Source organism: Dipodomys merriami, unplaced genomic scaffold, assembly GCF_024711535.1.
Source record: "Dipodomys merriami isolate MVZ:Mamm:240054 unplaced genomic scaffold, mDipMer1.0.p SCAF_17, whole genome shotgun sequence".
Classification (NCBI taxonomy): Eukaryota; Metazoa; Chordata; class Mammalia; order Rodentia; family Heteromyidae; genus Dipodomys; species Dipodomys merriami.
This window is the reverse complement of record NW_027203048.1, coordinates 32,040,240-32,063,679: the sequence shown is the minus strand read 5'-3', so window position 1 is coordinate 32,063,679 and position 23,440 is coordinate 32,040,240. Positions and strand designations below refer to the sequence as shown.

Genomic DNA, 23,440 nt, shown 5'->3' with positions numbered 1-23,440 from the left:
TCAATTAAAATACTTACTTTAGCTTGGCACTGGTGGCTCATGCCTGTAACACTAGCTACTCAGAAGGCTGAGATCTGAGGACTGTGGTTTGAAGTCAGCCTGGGAAAGAAAGGCCTTGAGACTCTTACCTTGAATTAGCCACCTGAAAACTGGAAGTGGAGTTGTGGTTAACAGTGGTAGAACTCTAGCCTTGGGAAAAAAAAACTTAGGGATAGCACCTAGGCCCCGAGTTCAAGCCATATAACTGACCAAAAAAAAAACAAAAAAAAACAACCCAAAAAACCAAAAACAAAAAAAACCCCAGATAAACAAAAAAATGTGCTTTTTTGAAAACAAGGGAAAAAAATCATTCTTTAAATGAGTAAGCTCATACAATTATTTCTTTAATTTTACCTAAAGTTCCATTTTAAATGTTCAGAATACTCCATTCACACAAATATAGATTGGAGTGTTTTTTGTTCCTGTTCTTGTTCTTGTTTTCTAGTTCTGGGGATGGTACTAGGCTGGCACTCTACTAGAGCCATACTACTTTGTTTGTTTGTTTGTTTGTTTGTTTGTTTGTTTGTTTGTAGATAAGAGTCTCAGGAATTTTTCTGCCTACGCTGGCTTCCTGTGATCCTCAGATCTCAGCTTTCTGAGTAGTTAGGATTACAGGTGTGAGCCATCAGCACCTGGCCTTTTTTTTTGTTTTAATCGTTGACTTTTTTTTTCCTTTGGTCAGAAGTAGGGCCTGAACTCTGGGCCTGGGCACTGTCCCTCAGCTCTTCAGCTTAAGGCGAGCGCTCTACCACCTGAACCACAGCACCACTTCCAGTTTTCTGGTGGTTAGTTAGAGATAATCGTCTCACAGACTTCCCTGCCTGGGCTGGCTTTGAACTGTGATCCTCATATCTTAGCTTCCTGAGTAGCTAGGATTACAGGCGTGAGCCACTGGTGCCCAGCAAATAGTTGACTTTTAAAGAAGAGATTCCCCCCCCCCCCGTTTTATTTCTTCTTTGTAGCTTATTTTAATCTTTGGCAGGACTTGTTTTTTTTTTTTTTTAGTGTTCTTAAATTTTTAATATTCCTTGTTTTCTTGCTTAATACTTTCTTTTCTTCAATAGCATATTAGGAAACCCTTTTTTCTGTTTTAGTCTTGAGTCTTCCACATAAGCCTGTTTCCTTAGGATGAGAGATCACTGAGAGTACCAAGTAAAAATATGAAGAATTTGAAATAGATTGAACTTAAGCTCTCTGGTGGCACATGAATTACTTTAAAGTTAATGCATCTTGAGATCTTTTTAGATGAATAAGACTGGAAATTACAAATCTTATTTTCTTTTTTTTTTTTTGTCAGTCATGGGGCCTGAACTCTGGGCCTGGTCGCTGTCCCTCAGCATTTCAGGTCAAGGCTAGTGCTCTACCACTTGAGCCATAGCTCCACTTCCAGCTTTTTCTGCTTATGTGGTGCTGAGGAATCGGACCCAGGGCCTCATGCATGCAAGGCAAGCACTCTACCACTGAGTCACCTTCCCAGCCTCACAAATTTTATTTTCTGATAAACTGTCGTTGCTGTTCTTCTTGCTTAGGTTTTGTGTCTATGTGCATGTGTGTACATGCAAGTAAACTCAAGATGTCCTTTTAAAGGAGTAATTCTCCAAAGCAAACAAAAAATTAGAGGGAAGAACCTAGTTTTTCAAATCTTACTAATATGACTCCTGGATTCTCAGTTATTTCTGTACTTAGTCTATTGAGATGTTATATACTGTGTATCCTCTGGAAAATGTCACTGGTAGAGAATGAGAACAAAAACAAAAACAGTCAGTTCTTATTTACTAAGAAAATGGATTTGACCTCATGAACTCCCTGAGAAGATCTCAGGGGCACACAGAAGTTGTTGGACAACAACTAAAGCTTTTAAAATATTGGATTCTAGCTGGGCACCTTTGGCTCAGGAGGCTGAGCTCTGAGGATTGCAGTTCCAGCAGCATACTCAGAAAAGTCTGTTTAAGACTGTTATCTCCAGTTAACTACCAAAAGGCCAGAAGCGGAGCTATGTTCAGGTGATACAGTGCTAGCCTTGAATGAATAATGCTCAAGGAAAGGGGCCAGGCCCTAAATTAAAACCCCAGTACTGGCATCTACACCCGCCTTCCTCCCCTCCCAAAAAAGATTGGATTTTAATACTTGTCCTCTCAGTAAGATATATATGTCCCAAATAATGTTTTCATAGAAACCTCTTAAGTAACTAGTGTTTTATGTTAGTAATAAAGCTTTGTTCATATTTTTACTTTCTTGTGATTGATTGATTGTGCCAGAACTGGGGCTTGAACTCAGGCCTTGCTTGTATCTTTTATTCATGACTAGTGTTCTATCACTTGAGACATGCCTCTAATTATAGCTTTTTTCCTAGTTAATTGGAGATGAGAGTTTCATTGACCTTGCTGCCTGGGCTGGCTTCAAACTGTGATCCTCAGATCTCAGCCTCTTAAATATACAGGATTAAAAGGATGATCCACTGACACCCAGCATCATTGTGTTTTAACTTGTCCTCCTTAATTAGAAGTTAACTTACTTTTTTGAAACTCTTAAAATTTTTTGCACATAAAATTGGGATATACGGCTGGGAAGGTGGTAGAGCGCTTGCCTTGCATGCATGAGGCCCTGGGTTCTATTCCTCAGCACCACATAAGCAAAAGAAAAAAAAAAAAGCCGAAAGTGGTGCTTTGGCTCATGTGGTTGAGTGCTAGCCTTGAGCTGAAGAGCTGAGGGACATCACCCAGGCCCATAGTTCAGGCCCCATGACCGGACCAAAAAAAAAAAATTGGGATATAAATGTAAACATATGTTTAAGTGCCTTTTTCTGTTTAGGTTAAGAAAAAAACTTTGTATGACTGTATATTAAAAAATGCCCAGAGAGGAGTATACTTTACATACCATATAATTTTCTTCAAAAATCTTTTATTTTGCCATGTACTGGTGGCTCATTCCTATAATCCTCACTACTTAGAAGGCTGAGACCTAAGGATTGCAGTTTGAAACCAGCCTGGGAAGAAAGTCCAGTCCATAAGACTCTTAATCTCCAATTTACCACCAAAAATCCAGGAATGGCTCTGTGGCTCAATTGATTAGTAGTTTGAGGCAAAAAAACCTCAGGGACAGCACCCAGACTCTGAGTTCAAACCCCCAGGACTGGCCCCCCACAACTGTGTGTGTGTGTGTGTGTGTGTGTGTGTGTGTGTGTGTGTGTGTGTGTGTGTGTGTGTGTGTGTGTGTGTGTGTGTGTGTGTGTGTGTGTGTGTGTGTGTGTGTGTGTGTGTGTGTGTGTGTGTTATATAAATATATATTGGCTTTTTTCAGTATATTATGTTGTGTAACCAAGAAATAAAAAGTTGAAAGAGTAATATTAAAGGCTTTATTGTGTGTTTATATTTAGAACATGAATTTGCTTTCGGATGCTCGTTGTGCTAGAATGTACCGAGATGAATTGGATGCCCTTCGAGAAAAGGCAGTCAGAGTTGATAAACTTGAAAGTGAAGTCAGCAGATATAAAGAGAGACTACATGATATTGAATTTTATAAAGCAAGAGTTGAGGTATGTTGTATAATTAATGATTCATAATCGTTTTTCCTTAAAAGTGTTAATGATTTTCAAAATATACTCAATAAACAAGAATTATTTCATAAAATTTTTTTATTGTTTGTGTGGATACTGGGGCTTGAACTTAAGGCTTAATGCTTTCATTCAGCTTTCTTGCTCACAGTTGGTGCTCTCCTACTTGAGCCATACCTCTAGTCCATCATTGTGTTGGTTAATTGGACATGGAGTCTAACAGCCTTTTCTCCTGGTCTGGCTTTGAACCTCAGTCTTCCAGATGTCAGCATGAGCCACTGTTGCTGGATTTTAAACAAGGAATTTTTGAAACAGTAAATGATAGATCAGAATTATTACTTAGACTTTCACAACTGGATTTCTTTTTCTTTTTTTCTTTTCTTTCTTTTGGGGGGGGGTGTCATGGGGTTTGAACTGTTTGCCTGGGCACTGTCCCTCAGCTCACGGACTACTTTCCTGCCAGGGCTGGCATTGAACCGTGATCCTCAGATCTCAGCCTCCTAGATTATAGGCATGAACCACCAGCGCCCAGCTACAAATGTTTTTTTTTTTTTTTTGTCAGTCATGGGGCTTGAACTCTGGGCCTGGGCACTGATCTTGAGCTCTTTTGCTCAAGGCTAGCACTCTACCACTTTGAACCACAGTGCCACTTCCAGTTTTCTAGTGGTTAATTGGAAGTAAGAGTCTCAAGGACTTTCCTGCCCAGGATGGCTTCAGTCCTTAGATCTCAGCCTCTTGAGTAGCTAAGATTACAGGTTTGAGCCACCAGCGCCTAGTGTTCTTTATTATTATTATTATTATTATTATTTCTTATTTAACATCAGAAGTAGGGAAGACTTTTGAAGTCTTTTTGTCATTGTTGAAATATTGATCTCTGCTAATCTCAAACTTTTCTACAGATAAGAACAAACATTTCTGACTGCTTCTTAATGAGATTATTAGAATTAGTATCAATAAAAGCTATGTATATGCCAATAAATGAGAGAAAAACAACTCTAGGTTGCAGTTTAGTGTTACCTAAAGTTGAGTAGGAATTTGACTGTCCTTTAATCCTTTTTTTTCTTGATTAATTTTCTTACTGTGAACAGAAGAGATTTTGGTCAGTGCAAGATAAGAAAACATGCGGGGAGGGAAGGGATGGTAGGGGATAAACAAAGGAGGAGGTAACAATGCTTGATAGGAAATGTACTCATTACCTTACTCATGCAAATGTAACCCCTCTGAACAGTATTTTTACAATATGCAAAAAAAGAATTGGAAGCATAAAGACATTTTAGTCTGATGTTACCATTCAACAGAAATAATAATACTGTAATGCAAAACATTAATTTTTTGCAAGTTATTCAGATGTATGTGTGCATGCTGTTATTAAGGAGTTCTTACCCATGACTAAAGGACTTAATACACCTTTTTTTTTCTTGGTGGTGCATTTGAACACAGAACCTCAGTTCCTGGGCACTAGAAACATCTTCAACCTTTTTTGCTTTAGTTATTGTTGAGTAGGAGCTTGAGTGTTGCCCAGGTTAGCCTTACTTAAAGCCTTCATATTTATGTCTCCTGTATATACAGGATATACAAGCCTGTATAACAGGCTTGTACCACAGTATCTGTTATTGATTCACATGGGATCTCACTAACTTTTCCCCTTGGCTACCCTTGAACTGTGTTCTTCCTGATTTCCACTTCTCCAAGCACATGGGATTACAGGCTAGGGTTGGATGTGTTGGTACAACCTATAATTCCCAAGCTTGTTGACTAAGGCAAGGAGGATCTAGAATTTGATACCAGGCTGCATTTCCTTAAGATGTTTTTATTTAATTATTCATAGAGCCTTGGTTTTTGTGAATCTTAGTTTAAGTCTTAGTATTTTACTATAAAAACCTAAAACCCTTGTCTTGCAAGGTATAGCTCAGAATGAAATTTCTGTCAAAGTTTAGCACTCATTCTATGGAGATTTGACTTAAATATTCCTTAACCTTTTAATAGTTTAAATATATTCTTAACAATTTAAGTTTACTACAGTTATAGAAGTATTACTCATTCTGTTGTAAGTACTGGGTATTTTGATTGCATAGTAGCTTAAATTCTGGAGGGTAAATGAATCCAAAAGACATCAACTATATTTCTATTAAAAGCTTTAGTTTTTCATCAAGCTGTTTATAAGACTGGCTTAATGTTTTAGTTTACAATAAAAAATGTTTATGTTGCAGAACTTCAAAAAATTAAGAGATGATGTAGCACGTTTTTTTAAACCCTTTCAAAATGATTATAGGAATTAAAAGAAGACAATCAAGTTTTATTAGAAACAAAAACCATGTTGGAAGATCAACTAGAAGGAACTCGAGCTCGTTCTGACAAATTACATGAATTAGAAAAAGAGAATTTACAACTAAAGGCTAAACTACATGATATGGAAATGGTAAGAGTTATGGAGCAAAATCAGTTACATAGCAAGTGAGAAAATTATCTATGATCCATCTGATTTTCCCATAATGAAAAGGCTATCTAGAGTCCTTGAGGCTTCAATGAAGAAAGGAAAGTAATAAAGCAGAATAAGTGATGAAGGTACATTGTAAGTATGTTATGGACATGCCAAAATTAAATCCCCTCTTAAAACTATGCTAACAAAAAATGTGGAGAAAAGACATATCTAAATAAAATGTTTCCAGGTTGATATAAGTACATATGTGGAAGTTTATTTTCTTTACATATGACTATTACTTATTAATTTTATCATCTGCTTTTCCCCATAATAATTAATTCTGTAAGCATATCATGAAAAACATAGAAATAAAGCTATTTTGCTAAAATTTAGTTAGAGCTCTTTTGTTATATAACTAATTCAATATATTGACTATGAAGAGGCATTTTTACAATGTCCCCAAAGATCACTTGAAAAGGATATATATGATCAGTATTAATTAAGCTAAAACTTTTAAAGAACTCAAAACTTAACTATTCAGTTTCTAATTAATAAAATTTATGAGTAATTAAGTAGTGGATAGTATTGGACTGTTTATAAGTTTTTGTCTTCTGCTTTCTAATAAAAAGGAACGAGACATGGATAGGAAAAAGATTGAAGAATTAATGGAAGAAAATATGACTTTGGAAATGGCCCAGAAACAAAGTATGGATGAATCATTACATCTTGGCTGGGAGCTGGAACAGATATCCAGGACTAGTGAACTTTCTGAAGGTATTCCCAGTTTTGTCTTACTTAAATAAAGAAATAAGTGAAATAGCATTTACACTTTTATTTCTGGGTATTTTATTACAGTTTTTTGTTTTGCTGAGATAACTCCATATGTCAGTGCCTCACCAAATATGATCTCATACAGTAATATATTGTTTCTGTTCTTTAAGTCCATTTCTTAGCATTGCATTTCTTAAAATTCAATTTTATGAATGTAATAACAAGATATAACTCACACTATTTCATGTTAATATTGTAAGAGCCTAAAATACCAATTTATTGATTTCTTGTAGAAGTGTAGTCATCCAGTAATAAAACAGAAAAGTCCTGGTCACCATTGTTTTTTAACTGTAGACAAGCCAGAATGGGAAGGCAGAAACAGAAGATACTTAATTGAATATTTAGTCAGAAGGAGGTGAAAGGTCTTCATGGCTAATTTCATAAATCTAATCATCATTATAGGAACTTATGTACCAACCAGTCTGTTGCTGCATATGATGAAAGACCACCAAATAAGTTTTTAACTTTTGGTTGTTTTTCCTAGGCTCCAGTTTGATTTGCCTATTTATATTTGCATATTTGCATATTTGAGTCAGCATTTGATATACTAATGTTGATACACTTTTTTTTTTTTCTGTCGGTCGTGGGGCTTGAACTCTGGGCCTGAGCACTGTCTCTCAGCTCTTCAGCTCAAGGCAAGCACTCTACCACTTGAGCGACAGCACCACTTCCAGTTTTCTGGTGGCTTGTTGGAGATAAGAGTTTCACAGACTTTCCTGCCTGGGCTGGCTTTGAACCCTGATCCTCAGATCTGAGCTTCCTGAGTAGCTAGGATTACAGGCCTGAGCCACTGGCACCCAGCTTGATACACTGTTTGAAATTAAGCCAGGTCAAATTTATTAAAACAAGACTAATTCCATAATTCTCCACTTGCAAATATTAGATTATTCTACCTAAATATCTTCTGCAAAACTAAACACAGATGAAGTATAAAACACTATTCCAGAACCTGCAGATACCGTTTTAACGTAGATACATGCTCTGAGGGAATTTATAATGTAGTACTTACAGAATAATAACATAGATTATTCATCCTATGTACTATCTATTATGTTTTCCTGATCTTACACTTAAGAACTTAATTCCAAATTCTGGTTCTCCATGTACTGACAATATAGTGCATGATGCTATGAAACTAGTGAACTCACTAATTAAAATATGTATTTAAAAGTTCAGTGTAACTTTTTGTTGTTGTTTTGTTTTGTTTGGCTTGAACTCTGGACCTGGGCACTTTTTCCCTGAGCTCTTTAGCTCAAGGTGAGTGTTCTACCACTTGAGCCATGGCACCACTTCTGGTTTTCTGGTGGTTAATTAGAGATGAAAGTCTCACGGACTTTCCTGCCTGGGCTGGCTTTGAACTGTGATCCTCAGATTTCACCCTCCTGAGTAGCTAGGATTACAGGTGTGTGCCACTGGCGCCCAGCCAGTATAACATTTTTAATATTGCTTTTGAACTGAATTACAAAGTAAGCATGGAGACATAAATGTATTCTACTACTACCATGGTTAAAATATACTGTTAAAGAATTGCTCATATAATTGGGGACAAAATAGTACCTTTTAGGATTGTAGTTAAGATTAAATTTATTGATACAAAGCCCCTAGAAAAGGACGTGCTAAATGGTAAATGCTAAATGTCTCCCCCCCCTGCTCCCAGAATATTTGTTTTAAAATGTAATATAGTTTTAAATTACACAGTCTCAAAATATCTTGTAGAATGTGGAGAAATATAAAAGAGGAAATAAAAATCACTCATAACTTACTTTACTCTGACATTTCATAAAATTTGCATTAGAACATTTCTGTATAGATGTCTAATTTAACATTTCAACAATGTACTTACAAAATCCAGGCTCCTTTTTTCACCTAAGATTACAATGTACATACTCCTCCCATATTGTTAAAATATGTTGTTAAATATATGTTGTAGCCAGGCGCCAGTGGCTCATGCCTCTAATCCTAGCTACTCAGGAGGCTGAGATCTGAGCTACCATTCCATGCCGGCAACAGCAGCAAAGTCCCCATGAAACTCTTATCTCCAATTAACCACTCAAAAACCAAAAGTGGCACTGTGACTCAAGTGGTAGAGTGCTAGTCTTTAGTGCAGAGAAGCTCAGCGACAGCACCCAGACCCTAAGTTCAAGCCCCACAACTGACAAAGAAAAAGGTGTTGTAAGCATGCTTTTTAGTATTCATAATCTGACATGAAGTTTCACTAAAGCAGTCATAGTATTGGACAGATAAATACATACCATGTTGTAGACTAATCTTGTTTATTTGAAATACATGAATGAAAGTTGATCTCATTGAATTATGAAGAAAAAAATCTGAACTGGCCAATAATAAATAGTAATGACTGAATAGTAAAAAATATGTTTCAGCAGCCAAGTGCTGATGGCATACACCTTATAATCCTCTCTACTCAGGAGACTGACATCTGAGGAGACTGGTTTGAAGCCAGACCTGGCAAACAAATCAAGAGACTCTTATGTCCAATTAACCAGCACACTGCCTAGTGTTTTTTTAATCTATATTTTAATTTTTTTGTTTTTGTTTTTGGTATGGTCCTAGGGCTTGAACTTGGGGCCTGGGTGCTGTCCCTAAGCTTTTTTGCTCAAGACTAAATACTCTACCATTTGAGTCACAGCTCTACTTTCAGCTTTTTTGGTGCTTAATTGGAGATAAGAGTCTCACAAACTTTCCTGCCTATGCTGGCTTCAAACCATGATCCTCCAATCTCAGCCTTCTGAGTCACTAGGATTGCAGGTATGAGCCACTGGCATCCAGCAATATTTTCAATATTAAAGAGTAAACATATAATGGCATATATTTCAACATTATAGCACCACAGAAATCCTTGAGCCATGAAGTGAGTGAGTTGACATCAAGTAGGTTATTAAAGTTGGAGATGGAAAACCAGAGTTTGACAAAAACTGTAGAAGAGCTTCGGAGTACTATGGATTCTGTAGAAGACACCACTTCTAAAATACTGAAAATTGAAAAAGAAAATCAAAGACTGAATAAAAAGGTAAATAAAAATGTAATGTTTATTTTAATGTTAAGTATATATATATATATGTTAAGTATATATATATATATATGTTAAGTATATATATATATATAAATAAGTAGCATACTTATTTTCTGTTTTTAAAATATCCTTAATATTTTTTGGGGGGGGGTCCAGTCATGGGGCCTGAACTCTGGGCCTGGGAGCTGTCCCACAGCTCTTCAGCTCAAGGCTAGTACTCTACCACTTGAGCCATAGCGCCACTTCTGGCTTTCTTCTGCTTATGTGGTGCTGAGGAATCGAACCCAGGGCCTCATGCATGCAAGGCAAGTGCTCTACCACTGAGCCACCTTCCCAGCCCTCCTTAATATTTTTTAACTTACCATAGAATTTTTATACACTTTATGTAGTGAAACCCTTTACCAGTTACTGTTAGAACTATTAACTTATAATGTTACCTCATTTGTACTCCTGCCTACTTTGTCTATATCAGAATGATCCTGAAGCAAATCCTAGACAGCATATTATTCATCAACAAAATAACTGATACATCTATACACACATTCACAAAGTAAGGAACGTTTTTCAAGGACAATGTCATCACATCTAAGAGCCAGGTGCTGATGGCTCACACCTGTAATCATAGCTACTCCTGGAAGCTAAGATCTGAGGATCATGGTTTAAAGCCAGCCTGGGCAAGAAAGTTCATGAGACTCTTATCTCCAGTTAACTGCCAAAATCCTGCCATATCTCAAGTGGTAGAGCAGTAGCCCTGAGTAGAAAAATTCACAGACAAAATCCAGGCCCTGAGTTCAAGTACCAGTATCAGGATCAAAAAACCAAAACAGAAAATTTCAGAACAAAAAAAACTGTTGGCTTAAATAAGAGTATTAATAATTACTCAGAGGGGCAGCTTATGTAAGAAAAACAATGTTTCTTTTCCCTTATTTTCTAGTTTTCAAGTTAGGAATTGGTTCTCCCATATCCTCCTGAGATAATTATAATAATTATAGTTTTAGTGTCATTGGTAACTCAGATGGATTTAAACGTATTTGAAGCTTTTCGGTTCTCCATTTATTTTACTGTCTCATCTTAACATGAGCTAGTGGGAATCTCTTTGTAAACTGCTTCCTGAATACTTAATCATTAGCTCAGAAAAAATGTGTTTAGCTGTCTGTCGTACTCCAAGGTCATCTTTAATATTTTCTGGCAAAGGCCTGGAACAGTCATTTTCCCCAAAAGTCTTTCTTTCTAGTAGAAAATGATACTTAGGGATCACAATTGAAACCTGATTTTGGGGGGGGGAAGGGGAAAGGGTGGTCAGTTGTGAGGCTTGAACTTAGGTCCTGGATACTGTCCCTGAGCTCTTTTGTCCACGTCTAGTGCTCTACTACTTTGAGCCAGAGCACCACTTCTGCTTTTTGAGTGGTTAAATAGAGATGATAATCTCGGGGACTTTTCTGCCTAGGCTGGCTTTGAACTGTGATGCTTAGATCTCAGCTTCCTGAGTAGCTAGGATTACAGGCATAAGCCACTGGTGCTCAGCTGAAACCTGAATTATAAATAGTTGAGCAGTAACTTTTTATTTGTTTGTTAGTCATGGGGATTGAACTCTGGGCCGAGGTGCTCTCACTGAGCTCTTCAGCTCTAGGAGAACACTCTACCACTTGAGCCACAGCACCACTTCTGGTTTTCTGGTGGTTAATTGGAAATGAGTCTTATGGTCTTTCCTGCCCAGGCTGTCTTTGAACTGCGATCCTCAGATCTCAGACTCCTGAGTAGCTAGGATTACAGGCATGAGCCATTTGCACCATGCTGAACAGTAATTTTTATTCTTCAATGGGCTGAGTACTTTTGCATCTTTACCTGGCACACATGCACATAATATTTTTTTGGGGTCCGGTCGTGGGGCCTGAACTCTGGGTCTGGGCGCTGTCCCTCAGCTCTTCAGCTCAAGGCTAGTGTTCTACCACTTGAGCCACAGCGCCACTTCTGGCTTTTTTCTTTTTGCTTATGTGGTACTGAGGAATCAAACCCAGGGCCTCAGGCATGCAAGGCAAGCGCTCTACCACTGAGCCACCTTCCCAGCCCACATGCACATAATTTTGTACAAATAGAATCTTACCTTAGAGGGCTGGATGTAGCGCAGTGGCAAAGTGCTTGCCTAGCAAGTGCAATATCCTGGGTTCAATCTCCAGTACCCGCCACCTCTCCCCACCCCCAAAAGGAAAATAATCTTACCTCAGAATCATAACTATGAATTTTTCTTCTTCTTCTTCTTCTTTTTTTTTTTTGGTCAATCATGGGGCTTGAACTCTGGGCCTGGGCACTGTCCCTCAGCTCTTCACTCTACAGCTTTGAGCCACAGCACCACTTCCAGTTTCCTTGTGGTTAATTAGAGATAAGAGTCTCATGGACTTTACTCCCTGGGTTGGCTTTCAACAGCAATCCTCAGATCTCAGCCTCCTGAGTAGCTAGGATTGCAAGTCTGAGCTTCCAGCACCCAGCAACTATGAAATGAATTTTTTCTCTTTCTTTTTCTTTTTTTTCCAGTCCTGGGGCTTGAGCCTAGGGTTTGGACACTGTCCCTGAGCTTCTTTAGTTCAAGGCTAGCACTCTACCACTTGAGCCACAGGCACCACTTCCAGCTTTTTCTGTGTATGTGGTGCTGAGAAATCAAACCCAGGGCTTCACGCAAGCACTCTACCACTAAGCCACATTCCCAGCCCCAACTATGAATTCTTGGATCTTTGTTTCTGAGAAGTTGCTAGGTAATGGTCATTTTTGCTGCCCTGGAACTATGCTTTAAGAACCACTGTCTTAGGTTCCTGGATATTTTTTCAAGACTTTTAATATTTCCTTTAACATGTGAGACTTTGGGGAAATAATAAAGGTTCAAATTATAACATCTTGGTCTTTTAAAATTATGTGGTTTAAATAGGTTACACAGTAATAAAATTATCTACAGTTTGACATTCCTTTAGCTTGAAATTGCTATTCTGTACTTATCACCATTATTATTGTATCTTTAAAATATACCAATCAAATTTAGAGATAGAGATGTACCTCAGTGGTAAAATGCTTAAATTAAAAGTATTGTTAATTCAATAATTGCTTTATGTTTTGACAGTTTGCCTCCTGGAAAATATTTAATGTATTGTTTTATGATTTTCTTTTTCTTTAGGTTGAAGTTCTTGAAAGTGAGATTATTCAAGAAAAGCAAAGTCTTCAGAATTGTCAAAATTTAAGCAAGGATCTAATGAAGGAAAAAGCTCAGCTCGAAAAAACAATTGAAACGCTTAGAGAAAATTCAGAGAGACAGGTTCATTAATTTTTTTTACTTCAAATAATGTATTTTAAAATTATTGCCAGAAGTTATTTTAAAATCAGCATAAACAAAACATTCCTATAGCATGAAAGGGATTTTTTTTAAATTTTAAAGTAGTTTATTATCCCGGGTCATCTGCCACCACACCACCCCTCAAGCAAGAATCCCTTGCTTGTAGTTACAACAGATGAAAAATTTTAAATGGAAGGTTCCAAAACTTAATAATTGTTAAGTTTTAAATAGGATACCATTTTGAGTAGTTGAAATTTCAGGATTTCCTGCTCACTCCTTTCTGGAATATGAATCATCCCTTTGCCAAGCATAGTTGTGCTATATATACTATCTAGTTATAATCATTAATTAGCTTCATGGTTATCACATGTCTATCTATGATAAAAATTTCAGTGTTTATATTCAGGTCACCCAAAATTTAAGAGTAGTGATATAAGCAATTCACATATATTTAAGAAACCCATTAAGTACTTCCTTTAAATAAAGATCTGATAAGGAAAAGAAGTATGTTCAAATTGTGAAAATGTCCATTCATTTATTGTTAACCTCTTATTGTGCCTAATTTATACATTAAATGTTATCATTGGTAAATGTATATAAGAGAAAACATGATAAATACAAGGTTTTCATACTAGTCACAGTTTCCCAGTATTCTTAATAGCAATCTAGTATAAAATTTGTCAGCACCTCTGCTTTCCAGTGTCTAAAGTCCCTTAGTTGAGTTAGAAAGAAATGCAGCTGTACACTGACACTACTAAAGCAGAAGAAGTGTGGCAGCAGCCTGTATCTTGGATGATATTGAATTTGCTTGCAGCTGTTTATTGGTTGCTATTTTTGAAAAAACAAAACTGAGTAGATTGGGTGCATTTTTCTCTATAGAGTATGGAATAAAAATTTTGAAGAATACATCTTTCATAAACTTCCTAGGATTAGTGAACATATTAAATTTTGAGACCCGTTATACTGGTATTAGATGAATTTGTTATCAGATGTATCAGATTATTTTATTTGTTAAATGTTGACTAATTAGAGTTCTTTTTAAGAATGAATACACAGTGTATACATTGTGAGGATCCTTTATATTACAGGCATTGCAAAAATTATTTAATGGAAGTTAAAACATATATCTTCAAAGAGATGTATCCATGTTTCCCATTCTACATTTATAGTTGAATTTAAAACATCTATAAAAAATCTGAACATTAGTTTAATAATAAGTGCAAGCCAGGCATTGGTGGCTCATGCCTGTAACCCTAGCTACTGAGGAGACTGAGATCTGAAGATTGTAATTCGAAGTCAGCCCATGAAGAAAAGTCCCCAAGATTATCATCTCCAATTAACCACTCAAAAAGCAGGAATTGAAGGCATGTCTCAAATGGTAGAATATCAGCCATGAGTAGAAAAACTGAGCCAAGAGCAAGAGGCCCTGAGTTCAAGCTCCAGTCCTGGCACAGAAAAAAATAATAATAATAGTAAATGAATGTCTGTTAGCTATTCATTCAGACTGTGAACTCTCTAAGGAATGACCTGACACAGCTCCTGAGTTCAAGCCCCAAAAAAACCAAAAGAATGACCTGACAATACCTATGCAAAGTGATCTTTCAGTAAGTATTTGTCAGAATTCAAAGTAAGGCATATTGTAGTATTATATCCTCTAGCACATAGGTATTTGTGTTTCTGGAAGGTAAAAACTAATTCACAATAGTGATTTTGCTCATTACAATTTAAAATTTTCTTGTTTATGTTTTTTGAATTAGATTAAAATACTGGAACAGGAAAATGAACATCTGAATCAAACAGTGTCTTCCTTAAGGCAGCGTTCTCAGATAAGTGCTGAAGCAAGGGTAAAAGACATTGAAAAAGAAAATAAAATTCTCCACGAATCTATCAAAGAAACAAGTAGCAAGCTAAGCAAGATTGAATTTGAAAAAAGGCAAATTAGAAAAGAATTGGAACATTATAAAGAAAAAGGAGAACGAACAGAAGAACTTGAAAGTGAGTTGCATCATCTTGGAAAAGAAAATGAATTGTTGCAGAAAAAGATAACCAATTTAAAAATTACTTGCGAAAAAATTGAGGCCTTAGAACAAGAAAATTCAGAGCTAGAAAGAGAAAATAGAAAGTTTAAAAAAACACTGGATAGTTTTAAAAACCTTACTTTTCAGTTAGAATCCTTAGAAAAAGAAAATTCCCAACTTGATGAAGAAAACTTAGAACTTCGAAGAAATGTGGAGTCTTTGAAGGGAGCAAGCATGAAAATGGCTCAGCTACAACTAGAAAACAAAGAGCTAGAAAGTGAAAAAGAACAACTTAAGAAAGGTTTAGAGCTCATGAAAGCATCTTTCAAGAAAACAGAACGTTTGGAAGTTAGCTACCAGGGATTAGATACAGAAAACCAAAGGCTACAGAAAGCTTTGGAAAATAGCAATAAAAAAATCCAACAATTAGAAAGTGAACTACAAGACTTAGAGATGGAAAATCAAACATTGCAAAAGAACCTAGAAGAATTGAAAATATCTAGCAAGAGATTAGAACAGCTTGAAAAAGAAAATAAATCATTAGAGCAGGAAACATCTCAGCTGGAAAAGGATAAGAAACAACTGGAGAAGGAAAACAAGAGACTCCGACAACAAGCAGAAATAAAAGATATCACCTTAGAAGAAAATAATGTGAAGATTGGAAATTTGGAAAAAGAAAACAAAACTCTTTTTAAAGAAATTGGTGTATACAAAGAATCTTGTGTTCGTCTCAAAGAATTAGAAAAGGAAAATAAAGAGCTTGTGAAAAGAGCAACTATTGATGTAAAAACTTTGGTTACATTACGTGAGGTAAGCATACCTACCAAAATTTAAAAAATAATTTTTATGTTTTTAGTCCAGTATTTTAAGTTTCATTGGAAACATGAGTAATTCCTTTTGATGGCTCAGAAGAACTTGGAAACTACTTTCTAGGTTTCTACTTCAGTTAAACTAAAAGTAAATTTAAATTGAATGTCTCAAGATTTGTAGTATTAAGGTTCTTTGGGTTATCTGATTTATTACACCCTAATTTTAATCTCTGATTTCAAAAATAATATTAAAATATTTGATCAAGCCAGATGCTGGTACCTCACACCTGTAATTCTAACTACTCAGGAGGCTGAGATTTGTTGACCCCAGCTGAAGGAGGAAAGTCCATGAGATTTTTTTTCTACAGTTAACCACCAAGTGAAGCTATGGCATAAGAGCAAACAGCCTTGAGTGAAAAAACTAAGGGACTAGGTGTACCTGGGCCCTGAGTTCAAGCTCCAAAAAAAAAAAAATCTTAAAATATAAGTTGTAATTATCTGTGTTCGTATAATTTTCACAACCAATCCTTTTTAAGTGTTTTATCTCTGTTTTTCATATTAGTAAGCAGATCCTAAACATGAAGTTACTTACTCATAAATAGCAAAGTTCAGTTTTTTCATTCAAATACAAATCTTCTACATTCCAAAATTTGTTGAGTTTTCAAAAGCCAGAGACTGCAAACCAGGTTATACTTAAAAATGAACACTGAAAAAATAGTAGTTTCTTGGATTCATGTATTGAGAACCTAAATTTTACAAAATTAGATTGGCAATATGTCCTGTGAAACATGGTGAATACAAATAAGAAGATATGTTTGGATTTTTTAAACCATCTTTATGCAATACAATATGTGATAAACTTTTAAGTCTATTTAAAAAGTATCTCAGAGGCAGGCACTGGTAGCTCAGGCCTGGAATCTTAGCTACCCTACTCAAGAGGCTGAGATCGAAGGATCTCATTTTGATGCCATCCCAGGCAGGAAAGTCTGTGTGACACTTTATCTCCAGTTAAGCATCAGAAAAGCTGGAAGGGAGCTCTGTGGCTCAAGTGGTAGAGCACTAGCCTTTAGCAGAAAAGCTTAAGGATAGCACCCAGGCCCTGAGTTCAAGCCCAGGGACACACACACAAGTATCTCAGTGCTGGAAGTGTAACCCACTCAGGCTTTGTGTGCATGAGTTCTGGATTTAATTCCCAACAGTTTGTAAAATTAAAATAATGTTAAAATCTTAGCTTTCTGACAGAAAGGCGCATTTCTGCTACAGAGGTATTAAAAGAGACTTTTCAGTTTTTCTTTCTGTTTGTTCTGTAGTCTTACAAACATGAACAATAGTTTTCTTAGGCCCGAACTTCCAAAACTGCCCAAACTTAAGCCACTTTCTCCTAAGAGAAGGAAAGAGCTTTGTGGTAGAAGGAGGAGTATTATATCCAACATATATCTTTTTTTTGCGGGGGGGGGGGGGGTCTGGTTGTGGGGCCTGAACTCTGGGCCTGGGCGCTGTCCCTCAGCTCTTCAGCTCAAGGCTAGCGCTCTACCACTTGAGCCACAGCACCACTTCCGGCTTTTTTCTTTTTGCTTATGTGGTGCTGAGGAATCGAACGCAGGGCTTCATGCATGCAAGGCAAGCACTCTCCCACTGAGCCACCTTCCCAGCCCCTCCAACATATATCTTTAGGAAGAAATGTGTACTAAAGTCTAAATGGAGAAGTGGGTTTATTTTTTTCTTCATACTTTTCAAACAGCAGGTGTGTTTTTCTAAGTGTAGAGTTTCCCTCAATTAGTTTTTAACATTATGATTAAAAAGAAGTAGTAGCACAAAAAAAGCCGGGAAAAAGTCCATTTCAACCGGAATATAATATGGCAAACTTAACTATTGTTTAATAGTTGTTTATGTAGATATGGCTCTGTCCTATAGTACTTGTCTACATTCCCAAGGCTCTGGTTCAATCCCCCTTTCCAAACTCAGCAAATCAAAAAACCAAGAAGAGAAAAAAGGAAGGTTTAATGATAACATTTCTACCTCTCCTGGTTCAAAATTGCCTTCCTGGATAAAAGTAATGGGAATCTTGACTTATTTTCTGAGATGTCAGATTCTTGACATATAATTGAGTTGTGTGTTCTTTTGAAATAAGGATTTGGTGAGTGAAAAATTGAAGACTCAACAAATGAACAATGATCTTGAGAAATTAACTCATGAGCTTGAGAAGATAGGGTTAAATAAAGAGCGCCTCTTACATGATGAACAGAGTACTGATGACAGGTGAGTACAAACTCTGGCAAACAGTTGGAATTATCATTCCAACTATTTATTATTGAGGGTTTTGTTTTGTTTTTACTTAATCAATAACTTCTTCCTCTAGTAGCTGTAAAAGCACATTATGTCCTTCATACTCTTTCTTGTTGTTGTTTTTATCAGTTGTGGTACTTGAACTCGGGGCATGAACACTGTCCCTGAGCTCTTTTGCTCAAGGCTAACATTCTACCACTTAGAGCCACAGTTCTACTTCTGGTTTTCTGGGGGTTAATCTCATGGACTTTCTTGTCCAGGCTGGTTGAACCCCAGTCCTCAGACATCAGCTTCCTGAGTAGCTAGGATTATAGGCATGAGCCACTAGCGCCCAGCTATAGCTAGTTCTTTTCTTCCCTTACAGAAAGATATATAAGAAAAAAAAAAGAGGGGCTGGGAAGGTGGCTCAGTGGTAGGGCACTTGCCTTGCATGCATGAGGCCCTGGGTTCGATTCCTCAGCCCCACATGAGCAAAAAGTAAAAAGCCGGAAGTGGCGCTGTGGCTCAGGTGGTAGAGCGCTAGCCTTGAGCTGAAAAAGCTGAGGGACAGTGTCCAGGCCCAGAGTTCAGTCCCCGGACCAAAAGAAAAAAGAAAAAGGAAAAAAAAAAAAAAAGAGAAACTAATACTTACGTAAGAAAAAAAATCTTATATAAGTACAATTACAAACTAGAAAACAAGAGCCACTTAGGTAACAAAGATTTGAGACTGTAATTGCCTGTGAATAAAATATCAACAGTGAACAGTCATTCAGGAAATACAGTTAGGCATTTTATTTTTCATTTGTGGACTTAAGAAATGTAGGGAGTGGGCCTGGGAAGGTGGTTCAGTGGTAGAACGTTTGCCTTGCGTTTGCATGCATGAGGCCCTGGGTTCAATTCCTCTGCACCACATAAGTAGAAGAAGAAAAAAAGCCGGAAGTGGTGCTGTGGCTCAAGTGATAGAGTGCTAGCCTTGAGCTGAAGAGCTGAGGGACAGCGCCCAGGCCCAGAGTTCACGCCCCACCACAAGATTCCCCCCCTCCCCCAAAAAAAGTCCAAGGCCCTGATTTCAAACTCCAGTACTGACAAAAAATAGACTCTTGGGACTGGGAAGGTAGCTCAGTGGTAGAGCGCTTGCCTTGCCTGCCTGAGGCCCTGGGTTCGATTCCTCAGCACCACATAAGCAAAAAGTATAAAAGCTGGAAGTGGTTCTGTGGCTCAAGTGGTAGAGCGCTAGCCTTGAGCTGAATAGCTGAGGGACAGCACCCAGGCCCAGAGTTCAGGCCCCACGACCAGACCCCTTCCCCCCCCCCAAAAAATAAAAGAAATGTAGGGAGAAGTTGGAAGCATGGCTCAGTTGGTAAGAGTGCCAGCCAGTAAGCAAAAGTGTCAGGTATAGAGTTTGAGTTCAGGCTCGGACCTAAAAAGAAAAAAAAAAAAAAAAGGAGGGAAAATATGAAATAAAATATATTGATATAATTAAAGTATGATAAAAATGGAGCATTGACCAACAGGATAAAAAATAGCTGATATACTTTCATCAAGGCTAGCACTCTACCAATTTAGCCACAGTTCCACTTCTAGAATATTGATGTTTAATTACAGAAAAGCCTCACAGCCTTTTCTTCCTGTTTTGGTTTCAAACTGAAATCCTCAGATCTCAGCCTCTTTGAGTTGCTAACATTACAAGCATGAGCCATTAGTCCCTAACTTTAACATACATTTATTTATATTTATTTAGCCAGTCCTGGGACTTTGAACTCAGGGCCTAGGAACGGAGCAACTTTTGCTCAAAGCTTGCACTTGAGCCACAATGCCACTTCCAGCTTTTTCTGTTGATGTGTACTGAGGAATTACACCCTGGGCTTCACACACACTAGGCAAACACTCTACCACTAAGCCACATCCCCAGACCTGACATATGTTTTAATTTAAAAATAATTAATAGAGATTTAAAGAAAATTTGTTATGCCATGGTAAATCTAGTCTACCAACTAGGATTAATTTGATTTTCCAGTGGGCTACTACTTAGCATCTAGTGAGCTACAAGATTCTTTTTAGAGGGCTGGGAAGGTGGCTCAGTGGTAGAGCGCTTGCCTTGCATGCGTGAGGCCCTGGGTTCGATTGCTCAGCAGCACATAAGCAGGAAAAAAGCCGGAAGTGGTGCTATGGCTCAAGTGGTAGAGTTCAGGCCCACGACCAGACCCAAAAAAAAAAAAAGATTCTATTTAGAATAAAAGTTTTATATGGTTAGTATTGTTTTGGTTGAGCCTAGTGGCTCATGGCTAGAATACCAACTACTCAAAAAGTGGAAATTGAGCCTGGCTCACGCCTGTAATCCTAGCTACTCAGGAGGCTGACATCTGAGGATCATGGTTCAAAGCCAGCCTGGGCAGGAAAAGCTGTGAAACTCTTGTCTCCAATAAATTACCAGAAAACCAGAAGTGGTGCTGTGGCTCAAGTGGTAGAGCGCTAGGGTTGAGCTGAAGAGCTGAAGGACAGTGCTCAGACCCAGAATTCAAGCCCAATGACTGACCAAATAAAAAACAAATAAACAAACAAAGTGGAAATTGGTAGGATCGCATTGCAAGCTAGCAAGAGCCCCTATTTCGATCAGTAAGCCAGGTGTGGTGGTATATTCTGTGATTCTAGCTACACAGGAGGCCACAGGTAAGATTGTGAGCTGAAGCTGGCCTTAATAAAAACACTACCAAAAAATCATTAACGCAGAAAAAAGGGACAAGGGTTTTGCTCAACTGATGAGTAGTACCAGCCTTGCAGGCATGAAATCTTCAGTTCAAACTTCACTATCATATTGTATAGTCTAGATGTTACTTAATTGGAATTTTTGATATAATTTTATTATTTATCCATTATATCAATCATCCATTATCCATTATATCAGTTAGAGAAAATTGATACTTACATAATTTGAGAATAGACAAAATAGTATAAATTGATACTTAGAAAGGCTAGCTTGCCAGGTGCCGGTGGCTCGCCTGTAATCCTACTTAGCTACTCAGTGGGCTGAGATGTGAGAATTGCGGTTCAAAGCCAGCCCCAGCAGAAAGGTCCATGAGAGTCTTTTCTCCAGGTAACCACCAGAAAAACAGAAGTGGTGCTGTGGCTCAAGTGGTAGAGTGCTCACCTTGAGCTGAAGAGTTCAGGGACAGTGCCCAGGCCCAGAGTTCAAGCCCCACAACCGTTAAAAAAAAAGAGAGAGAGAGAGAAAGAAAAAAAGAAAGGCTAGATCTTTTTTTGTTCTTGTTCCAATCCTGGGGCTTGATTTCAGAGCCTGGATGCTGTCCTTGAAAAAATTTCTTGTCAGTCATGGGCTTGAACTCTGGGTCTGGGGCGCTGTCCCTGAGCTCTTCAGCTCAAGGCGAGCACTATACCTCTTGAGCCACAGCACCATTTCTGTTTTTCTCACAATAACTGAAGATAAGTGAAGTAAGATAGATCCAAAGAAACATAGGTGCCATGGTTTCCCTTATTTTTATGCGTCTAGTAAAATCTTACCAGACAAGAAGAAAATCTTAAAAGCTATGTATATATGACCATATAAGATGATGCTAAGCAAAATGAACCCCAAGATATGGACACAAGAGGTTTTTTCTTTGTCACTGTTGTTTTTAATATACTATGTGATTTTGTTTCTTTTGTATATTCTTCCCCATTGTATAAACCCTGTATTTGATTCCGGTGCCCTGCATCTTGTATTTTTCTAATTTGGAGAGTGGAAGGGAAATAACAAAATGCCGGAAGAAGGATACAGGAAGCCCATTGTAACAATGAGATGTACAAGACGCTATGTTGAAAACAAGCTTTACAACTTGGGGGAGTTGGGGAGGTGGGGAGGGAAGGAAGATAGTAGGAGAAAAACAAATGAAGAGGTAACAGTCCTCGATAAGAAATGTACTCATTACCTCACTCATGTAACTGTACCCTCTGTACAGTATGTTTAAATTTTTTTAAAAAAAGTTTCACCTACTTTTCTGCCCGGGCTGGCTTTGAACCATGATCCTCAGATCTCAGCCTCCTGAGTAGCTAGGATTACAGGTATGAGCCACTGGCACCCAGCAAGGCTAAGTCTTAATAAAGAGAAGTTTTAGATATTAAAGTCAGGCTACCATTATTAACACTACAGGTATTTCATGTGGTCATACGTCATTTGATTTAACTAGAAAGTTAAATGCTAATGTGGTTGGTTACCTTTCAATATATGTAATAATATTAGGTATTAATCTGGTAAATATTGAGATATGCTATATATTATATAGATACTCACATACTGTAAGCACTTTATTGCCCAATTACAGTCTTCACTGAGTGTTAAGTTGGTTTACACATTGTCATAGGCAAATTTTTGATGATAAAATGAATGAATCTATTTCCTTTCTCTTGATTTTAGTCATGTAAAACTATGATAAATATTTTTGGACTTAGACCTTAGACTTTTGGACTTAGATCCCTTTTTTGAAAACTAATTGTTAGCCTTAGTGCCAGTACCAAGGCTTGAACTCAGTCAGTGTCTTATGCTCTTGCTCAGCTTGCTTATAGCTGGCTCTCTACTATTTGAACTATGGCTCCAGTACCTAGGCTAGCCTTTGAATGCACTAAATATCTCAGGCTGGCTTACAAGCCTGCTTCAGCCTCTCAAGTGATGGGTTTACAGGCATGCACTATTATTAATTACTTTCTGACAATCTAGGCTATAATTTGGAGCCCTATTTACTCACTGATTTGTATTGCTTTCTGACCAGGAATAGTTTTCAAGGAGAAGTAGATCAGTACAAGAAAGCTAATTTAGCTGCGCCAGGGGTCATGCCTGTCATCCTAGCTACTCAGGAGGCTGAGATCTGAGGATCGCAATTTAAAGCCAGACCAACCAGGAAAGTCTATGAGACTTCTTTCCAGGTAACCACCAGAAAACCGGAAGGGAAGTAGTGTTGTTTGTGGCTTCAAAGTGGTAGAACACTAGTCTTGAGATGAAGGGCTCAGGGACAGGCCGAGGCCCAGAGTTCAAGCCCCATGATGGACAAAAAAAAAAGGAAGCTAATTTGCCTCTTAAAAGGGCTTCTATATGACTCATTTATCAGTATTTGTTGTCATAAATTGTCTTTGAAAACAATTCTCTGACTTTTGTTGATGAG

At 37.6% G+C, this 23,440-nt stretch overlaps 1 protein-coding gene across 7 annotated transcripts in view; it reads left to right on the top strand.

Moving 5' to 3' along the window:
• The window catches only part of Ccdc88a (coiled-coil domain containing 88A), a 131,278-nt gene that overhangs the window by 58,921 nt on the left and 48,917 nt on the right, over positions 1-23,440 (top strand). For all 7 annotated transcript variants that reach the window (XM_070025642.1, XM_070025641.1, XM_070025640.1 and 4 more), the window contains exons 10-16: positions 3,416-3,574; positions 5,865-6,011; positions 6,644-6,788; positions 9,689-9,873; positions 13,040-13,177; positions 14,953-16,023; positions 18,154-18,281. In XM_070025642.1, the coding sequence (XP_069881743.1) occupies positions 3,416-3,574; positions 5,865-6,011; positions 6,644-6,788; positions 9,689-9,873; positions 13,040-13,177; positions 14,953-16,023; positions 18,154-18,281 (1,973 nt within the window). The remainder of the gene's footprint in view (positions 1-3,415; positions 3,575-5,864; positions 6,012-6,643; positions 6,789-9,688; positions 9,874-13,039; positions 13,178-14,952; positions 16,024-18,153; positions 18,282-23,440) is intronic.